This window comes from Octopus bimaculoides, chromosome 2, assembly GCF_001194135.2.
Source record: "Octopus bimaculoides isolate UCB-OBI-ISO-001 chromosome 2, ASM119413v2, whole genome shotgun sequence".
Taxonomy (NCBI): domain Eukaryota; kingdom Metazoa; phylum Mollusca; class Cephalopoda; order Octopoda; family Octopodidae; genus Octopus; species Octopus bimaculoides.
Genome location: NC_068982.1, coordinates 126897112 through 126906937, shown reverse-complemented (window position 1 = coordinate 126906937; position 9826 = coordinate 126897112). Strand labels below are relative to the sequence as shown.

The 9826-nt window shown below is 35.2% G+C and overlaps 1 protein-coding gene across 1 annotated transcript in view; it reads left to right on the top strand.

Moving 5' to 3' along the window:
• The window catches only part of LOC106882971 (deleted in malignant brain tumors 1 protein), a 28685-nt gene that overhangs the window by 6991 nt on the left and 11868 nt on the right, over positions 1-9826 (top strand). Inside the window, exons 2-5 of the mRNA XM_052965588.1 lie at positions 93-250; positions 2377-2521; positions 4085-4278; positions 6092-6242. Of these exons, the coding sequence (XP_052821548.1) occupies positions 175-250; positions 2377-2521; positions 4085-4278; positions 6092-6242 (566 nt within the window). The 5' untranslated portion in view covers positions 93-174. The remainder of the gene's footprint in view (positions 1-92; positions 251-2376; positions 2522-4084; positions 4279-6091; positions 6243-9826) is intronic.

Genomic DNA, 9826 nt, shown 5'->3' with positions numbered 1-9826 from the left:
AATTCTCTTCCTTTAAATATCCTTTACCTTTAAATATCTAAAACATGTCTTTAAAACATTCATATCAAAATATATGTTCATATGTAATGCAGATTTCACATAAAGTCCGAGTGAAGAGAGTGGAAGAACAGCATCTGCAGGGTTACCTGTTACTCTGCTTGGAAGCAGTGCAATATGAAAAAAAACATTTGTCTCTTGTGCACGCTGCTGTTATTCTTATTCAAACGTGACAACTGCCAAGTCACAAACGGTAAGGAACAAATTTGTTTCTACTACATTAAAATAAAATAATCCCCCATCTTTAAAGTGTGATTGTAATTTTTTAAAAAGGAAGACAAAAAGAAAAACTAGTTCAGTGTTATGAATAGATGATTCTTACTTATCTTGGTGAACTTATTTTTGATATACTGGGCTGTCTCCAACACTGGGCTATGTCTAGTACAAAGACACATCACTCATTAGTAACCGAATCCCCTTGTAAGTGTGTTCGGTGAGAACGTACAGGTAAATGTGCGGTGAGAATGGGGATACTAGATGAATAGATCACAGTGTTAAGGCGATGCCGTGACTTAATCAAAACCATATGTTGATAAGCGACATATTCAATTGGAAAAATACCTGCAGCATCCCAAACTCTTAAGCTGGCAAGTAATATATATATATATATATATATATATATATATATATATATATGCGTAACCAAGTTTTATTTCGTCGATCTCCGATGAATGAAGGGTAAAGTTGACTTTGACTAGAATTGAGCATCCGACTGTGTGATGCTAAAACCAAACTGACATCTACTCTAATTCTGATATATAATCTTTTTTTTAATAATGTAATTACATGTGCCATAGATAAAAGGATACGCATCAGGTGAACAAAGTATATGAGCAGATTTTGCTGCTTTTTTAATGCAAATCTATTTTCCATTACGCTTCAATGCTATTAAAGACAAGTATGGATAAGTCACATTCTCACTCTTCCACAAATTTACAGCCTTGTACCTTCGTGAAAGATCGTTAAGAAAAACATGGAACAAAATTTAACTGTAATCTGAAAGGCTCTAGTTAGTATTAACATGCATCTCATTCTCGTTCGAAATTATTTTACCTTTATCATACTTATAGGTAAAGGTAGTGGTGGTAGATTTAGTAGAGTACCAAAAAATACCCAAGTGTTGTCTTTCATTTCTGAACTTAAATTCCATCCAATAGCATAAGCATAAGCATAATGGCATAAGCATTAATCACTTACTCATTTCATCTTACTCGACTCGACCCCCATCCCAAAATGTGTAGTCGTTTGCCCATGTTGCAAATTGTGGGGAGAACGGAATGAAAGAAACGATAAGACAATGGATTAAACACTTTGTAACGTGTGGCTACCTTCATTAACGTCTGCTCTCAAAACCTGGTGATGCTGATATTTGCGCTTCATTGTCTGAGCTAATTAAGTCGACTACATCTCGTTCAAAGATGTGTAGTCCTATGCTAATGTTAGAAATCCTTACAATTATCATTAATGATTGTAGACATTGTTGAGACTACAGAGGATCTAACAAAAAGTATTATATTTAGTTATATCCTCTTCATTCTGAATTTAAACTCTTCCTTGGTACTGACATTTTATTGTAGTTGATTCGGTTGGAAAACTAAGCATTTGAACTTCGTTGTCATATTGTTCATATTACTACAATTGCTGCATCACGCATCCTCTCAGAAGTCAACAATGTCAACAATGTTAGGAAGCAATTAGATCTAATATTCTTCCTTTTAGCTATGTACACATTCACGCAACTACTTCTTCTTATAATAGTTGATTGAGTTATTAGTATGAAAGTTTCAAACTGGCATCACCATGAAATAAGACATTACACCTCCCAACATATGACATCATGTATCATGCATACAGAGACATATCTATTCTTCATGCTAAAACTTTGAGGGCTATAATCCATATTGTGAATACATTATCTATCACAAAGTAAATTTCGCGATTTCTAATCTCTTGAGTAGTTTTATTACACGGGCTCTCTAATTAAGTTCAAACCCTCCTTATAATCTGTAACATACAAAAGTGCTGTGAATACACAACTACTCAACAAAGCGGCTTAGTGTTGTGGAATAAAATGGATGATTATTTTTGTTAATGTTTGACATAAAGCAACGTTTTCTGGACGTTACAGAACATACGCAAAATCTTAGATTAAATCCAGAGATCACGCTAAAGATAAATAAAGCTATATGAGAGTCTAATGAGACTCATAATTGTGAGGATGGCTTGCTGTCCGCAACCTACTACAATAATAAGCTTATGTACATAGTACATTGTTATAGCTATTGATTAATTCCAATCTTCACACATCTTTTATTCCAGTTAAAATCGTTCCATTTGAGACAAATGGTTTAAACACCATCAAAGGCCGAGTGGAGATATTTCACAACAATTCTTGGGGTTCAATATGCGACGACGGCTTTGACAACACAAATGCTTATGTTGTATGCAAATCACTCAACTACAAGTAAGTGCGACGGTTTCATAAGAATTTTACTTTGTGTGACTTTCTCAAATGAATTTCCTTTCAGTAAATTTCTGTTATTCCAGTAAAATATTAACAAAAAATATAAAAAGAATTCTAAAAACGCTTGATGTTGCATTCAGACGATTTATTAAGTAAATAATAATTTGTCATACAGTATATGTAGGTGCACGCGCATATGTGTATGTGTTCATGCGCATGTATTTGTACCAAAGTATTATTTGTATGTATGTATGTATGTAGAAATTACGATTCAGTTGAATTAGGTACCTAAATTGAAGCACCAAGTCAGTCCGGTGTTATCCACACAGCTCGAAGTAAGGTGAATAAAATCAAAATAAGTAACAGATTTCAAGTAGTAACACAGTACGACCATTTCAAGCGGCTCCGTTTAATTGAACAATGCAATCATTACATCAATTTAAATATTGCGCTATCTTCAGATGTAAAAATATGGAACTTCAACAGAAAAATACATTAATATAATTTTTCTTAACTATTTTAAATATGTATGTATGCATGCATGCATACATGCAAGCATGTAGGTATCTGCGTGCGTGTGTGTTCTACTAGTGCGTGCTTTTCATATTCTTTGTCATTCAGAAAATAGATCAACTTTTTCTAACGCTTTGAAAGAATAATGAAAAACTTTTAAAGGCTTTTAGTGGCCAGATATCCTTGAAATTTTTTCTTACACAAGATCTTATATCAAAAGAGTACAAAGGTCAAATCATTTTATGTACACTATGCCGTATTTAATATAGAATAAAGGAACACGCATGTAGACAGAAAGAATTTTAATTTTAGTTTTAAAACAAGGTCCTCTTTTATATTTTTATTTCTAATATCTTTGATCTCCGATTCAATAAAAAATTCTCTCTACAGCAAAAATCAGTATACTAGCTAAAGGATTAAAATTTACTCGAACCCCACGAAGATCTAACCACAATGAAATTAAAGACAATATTTCGAAATTCTGCAGAAACAACACTAACTGAAAGACAATATCCACCCTCACTTATAGAAGATGGAATTAAGCGTGCTAAACAATGAGATATTAAAACACTCAGGGCAACAAAACGTAACACCACGCCTCATCTCAAAACACTACTGTATATATCAACCCACAACCCTAGAAACAGTGAGGCATACAACACTATTGTACAAAATCTACCTATGCTCACTAGAGATTCAAAAAGAAATACAAACATTTTTATCTGTTCTATAACACAAAATATACAAGTATACGAAGTTTGAAAGTGTTTCGGTACCAAAAACACTACATAAAACATAAATGAAAAATGTTGCCCGTCAAACCAAAAAGATCCAAACGTTTTTCTTTTAATGTATTTATATAAAGAAATTCAAATGTACCTAATTTTTTAAAAAGTAGCATTTTCGTTCTTCTTTTTCACATACATACATACATACATACATACATACATACATACATACATACATACATACGTTATATTGATATACGTGTGTGATGTACGTATATATGAATACACATGCGTAAGTAGAATTTTTTTTGTTTTTTGAAAGATCTGGGAAAATTCTTCCTGCTGAAAGTTACGAAGTCGCCAAAGGAAAGATCTGGATGGATGATGTCCGATGTGTTGGGAACGAAAAGACTATTTTCGATTGCCAATATAGTCCCCTTGGTACCCACGATTGCACTCATAAACAAGATGTAATGATAAGCTGTACATCCGCAATTGACAACCAACTAACAGTTTGTAAGTGTATTTACTGATACTATTTAACTTTTCTAAAGATTTTTTTAAAATTCTGTTATTGGCATTGGATAGTAAATTTAGCTTGAAGCATCACTCAATAGCAAACCTAAGACTCTGACTCTTCTTTAATACAGTCTCTTTTCTTTCTTTCTCGTTTTTTTTCTTTTCCCTTGTTTTAGTCATTGGAATGCGGCCATGCCGGGGCCTTGAAATGTTCAGTCGAACAAATCATCTCCTGCACTATTTTTTTTTTTTTTAATTTGGTACTTATTCTCTCAGCTACTTTTGCCGAACTGCTAGGTTACGGGTACCTAAGCAAATCAATACCGATTGTCAACTGGTTGAAGGAGGACAAACTCAAACACAAAGACACACACAGACTCACACAAATGTGTGTGTGTGTGTGTGTGTGTGCTCAACTTTCCACAGTTTTTCTCTGCCAAATTCACTCACATTTCATTGATCGGTTCGTTCGGAACTACAGCAGAAGACACTTGCCCAATGTTTCACACGTGGGATTGAACCTGTGACAAAGTGGCTGCAACCATGTTTGCGCCTATATTCAACCTTTTTGAAAAACAATTCACGCGTAAAAGAACTTGTTCTTCCAGATTATAAAACCTAAAGATATGTTTCGTCAAATGACTATAAAATGAATCAAAAACGTTTTAAATGTAAATACATCTTACTATTGGTATTATCATTCCTTCTGTGAAATAAATGTTACTAATTCAATTATTCTATCATTCTAGATTGGTGTGGGTGACCAAATGAGTATGATTTTTGACTAGATGCAATACACATAGTAATGTACAGAGATCAATGTTTAATGCTCGTTGTGATACTTTTATGTACTCAGAACAACATCGCGTGTGTGTGTGTTATATGTCAACAAATATTGGGAAGACTCTAGTTAGATGAAGGGTGAAACGGAACCAAAAAGTGCTGTTTTTGACTGCAAGAGAGCACGAATTCCAAAAGAAATCTCGTTGCTAACGTTAGCTTGAACTCTAAAAACTGAACTCTTCGCAAGATGCCTTCACATGGATATGTACATACCTGCTGACTTGAAAGCCCTGCAATTGAACCACAAAACACCTTCAAGTATCATCTTGCAGTGAAGCAGTGTTCTCTCTTCTTGTAACCCCTTTTTCTTTTTCTTCTCTAAAAACATTCCCTCCTCCTCCCTTCACTTCCTCCTTCTTCCACTTCCTCTTTCTCTCAGTCCTTGTCCTACCTACAATTTTCTTTGTAGTTCAGTAATAAATATAGGCGACTATATGTTTAAAATATGAAAGATCAAAATTTACATCAATCAAAATAAACTTTCGTAAATGTGTTTGTGAGAATGTAGGTACATATTTTTTGTGTTCTACAAATTTAATGAAAAGCATAGAAATAAGTGATCATATTTTCTTATTTGTAGAATCAAATGTATGCAAGTAGATAAATGGTCATTAGTAATGAGTAAAATCAAATAATAAACATGTAGGGATTTAGCAAATGGTAAATGATTTTTATTCAGTTTAAGATGGCCTATTCTTTCAAAACAAACAAATTGCCAGATAAAAACTACCAAGAAAGTGTGAAATGATACAGCTCACCTGTAGTCACTGAAGACAGAAGAAGTGAAAAAGAGTTTTACTTCTGTATAAGTAAAGGTAACTTACGGGATGCTGTCTCTGATATGGCCAAAAACATCATGTGATAAAATGGTGAAACTATATTCAACAATCATATAATCTACTATGCATGTATAGATCACTGCTATTCAAAAAAAAAAAAACTAAAGCAGGCATTTTTTTTTTAACAGGTCAGAATTCTTCCAATTTGATACGTTTAAATGGTGCTACTGAAGGTATTGGTTTGGTTGAAGTATTTATGAATGGAAGTTGGACATCAATATGTGATGATTACTGGGATTTAAATGATGCCAAAGTTGTCTGTAGACAACTCTGTTATGAGTATATATCATTTATCAATATATTCTTTCTTTATCTTTTACTTGTTTCAGTTATTGGACTGTGGCCATACTAGGGCACTACCTTCAAGAGTTTAGTTGAATTAAATAAACCCAGTAGTTATTTTTTAAGCCTGGTATTTATTTTGTTGGTCTGTTTTGCCAGTCCACAAAGTTATGGGCACATAAACAGACCAACACCAGATGTCAAGTAGTGTGGGGGGACAAAAACACACACACACAAATATATATATATATATATATATATATATATATATATATATATATATATATACATTTATATATATATATTTATACATATATCATCATCATCATCATCGTTTAACGTCCGCTGTCCATGCTAGAGCTAATTTTGATTTTCATCCCTCCTGGAGTCTATCAAATAAATATTAGCTATGCATGTATTTCAGTCAGTTCTAGCCCTGCTCTTCAAAGCACTGGTTTTGTATCCATCTAAAACAAAATCATTATTTTTAAAGTAATGGTACCACTCAAATATTTTAGTCCCATTTTCTGATCTTGCCAGAGATTATATCAATGTTACAACACAAACTGTGCTTACTTTATAAGTTTCCTATATACATGTATGGTTAAGCCTTTGGTAGTGATTTATTAGCAGATGTAAGAGATTTACAACAAATTTGAAATATATATTATTTGCACTGATAAATTTAGTTATATTATTCAGAACTCCATTACAAGATGTGACATGGGTTCTTAATCAAAGCTGCCTAAACAGGTCAGTGCTTGTCAAGACTAAATCCAGATAATGTTTTCAAAGAGTACAAGAGATGATATAGTTGTTTTTAAGTACCCAGTCAGCCCTTCCCAGTAAACATAGGGATTACTAATATGGAAGCAGGTCACAGCTCCAGAACCCTGTATTTACTACAATTCAATGAAAGGGGTCTCTATGCTGTCACTCAGTCCACTAACAATAGCAACCAAATTGCTACTACACCACATGTTACTGTATCAAAAACACAGAAAACTTGATTTGTTATGACTGGATGGCCATATCAGGTATATCTTTGATCTTGGGTCTTTTTTACAAGGCACCAACACAAGTGCTCTTACATGGTGCCAGCACAAGAGCATTTTTACATGGCATCAGAACAGGGCTCTTGCAGGCCAATCTTTGTGTGTGTGTGTGTGTGTGTGTGTGTGTGTGTGTACATGTATGTATGTATGTATATATGCAAAAGACTAGTTGTGTAAGCAAGCTGATAGATGAAACCTGAAGCCTCAATCAACGTGATTTTCATAATAAATTCAACTCAACTAACAATATAGAGGCACACCAAAGTAAATGTTCAATTGTCCTTAAATCTGCTTTAAGATAATGATATTACTTTGATATATTCATAGAAGCAAATATGCTATTCAATCCAAGCACATGTAATGCAACAACAAAATTTTCTTTTAAAATATCATCATCATTTAACGTCCGTTTTCCATGCTGGCATGGGTTGGATGGTTTGAGTGGGGACTGGCAATCCAGGAGGCTGCACCAGGCTCCAATCTGATCTGGCAAGATTTCTACAGCTGGATTCCCTTCCTAATGCCAACCACTCCGAGAGTGTAGTGGGTGCTTTTTACATGCCACTAGCACGGGAGCCAGTCAGGCGGCACTGGCATCGGCCATGTTCGGATAGTGCTTTTTATGTGCTACCAGCACTGGGAGCCAGTCAGGGCAGGGGAAGGGAGCTGGCATCGACCACATTCGGATGGTGCTTTTTATATGCCACTGGCATGGGAGCCAGTCAGGCGGCACTGGCATCGGCCATGTTTGGATAGTGCTTTTTATGTGCCATCAGCACTGGGAGCCAGTCAGGGCAGGGGTTGCTGGCATCAACCACATTCGGCTGGTACTTTTTACGTGCCAACAGCGTGGGAAGCCAGTCAGGCAGCACTGGCATCAACCCATGCATGAATAGTGCTTATTGCATGCCACCAGCATGGAAACCAGTCAGGTGGCACTGGCATCGGCCACAACTACAATTTCCATTTGATTTCGATTTGATTGAGATTATATTCTTACAATGCTATGTACAACATTGACTAATTCCTAAACCATACTGCTTCATGTAGAACTGTTACAATGCAATTAACTTTGACCTTTTATGAATTATTTATCAAAATATGAGGTTTGATAGAAACTAAGCTACTAAGCTAAGGGATCGAATGTTTAAATGATAGTTTTTCAATAATGTATTCATTTGAGTCTCATTACTATTGAGATCAAGCTGAAATTACATACATTCTGTTAATTAGTAAAATAAATATAAACAGTATACTAGTATAACTGGTCGAATAAAAAAAACAACACCTGACTCAGTATTAATCATTATCAAGCATTCAAGATGGCACACCTACAAAGCAATTGCAAATGATCTGCACAATGATATATGTAAGTGACCAGTAAAGGCTATCATGGATAGTCATAATCAATAGATGTGACATGACATTCTTTGCTGCAAACCTCATTATATATGTGTGCATGAGTATGTGTATGTGTGTTTCTGTATGTTTATGTGTATGTGTGTGTGTGTGTAAACATATATCATCATTGTCATCATTTAACGTCTGCGTTCCATGCTAGCATGGGTGGGACGGTACCAGAAGAGCCAACCAAGTCAAAGCCTGCATCAGACTTCTGTGACTGTTATCGTAGGATTTTTACAGCTGAATGCCCTTCCTAACACCAACCACTCAGCAGAGTGGATATAGTGCTTTTTATGTGGCACAAGCATAGGTGAGTAGTGCTTTTAATGTGGCACATAACACATACATACATATACACAAACATATATATATGTGTACACAGATATATACATATACATATGTAAGTATGTATGTATGAATGAACTTAAGCGAGCTGCGCAAAAGCGCACGGCTCGTATAGTGAATGGGGAAAGCTTGGTCTGCAATGTTTGCAGTCGTGTATGCTTGTCAAGAGCAGGGCTCATTAGCCACCAACGGAGCCACAAATGCAAAATATAAGTTAGTCCTAGAGCGCACAATGTTCCTGAAGGTCAGCAATGGTCTTCCTCGGTCACGAGTGGACGGCCATCATGTATGTATGTATACAAGTGAGTGGACAAATGAAAGAAAAAAGCACTCAACACATTTAGTAGAAATTACATGTATTATTTAAAACAGTTTGATTCAGTTCCCATTAGGGAGGGCATCCAGCTGTAGAAACTCAGCCAAATCAGATTGGAGCCTGGTGCAGCCATTTGGATCACCAGTCCTCAGTCAAATCGTCCAACCCATGCTAGCATGGAAAACGGACGTCATCATCATTTAACATTCATTGTCCATGCTGGCACAGGTTGGACAATTTGACTGGGTTGGCATGGTTTTCTATGGCAACCACTCTGAGAGTGTAATGGGTGATTTTACGTGCCATTTGCATGACACTGGGATACATTTACGTGCCACCAGCATAGGTACCAATTTGCATGATACCAGTATCTGCTATGATTGTCATTTTGCTCAGCTTGATAGGTCTTCTTCTCAAGCACAATATAATGCCAAAGATATATATATATATATATATATATA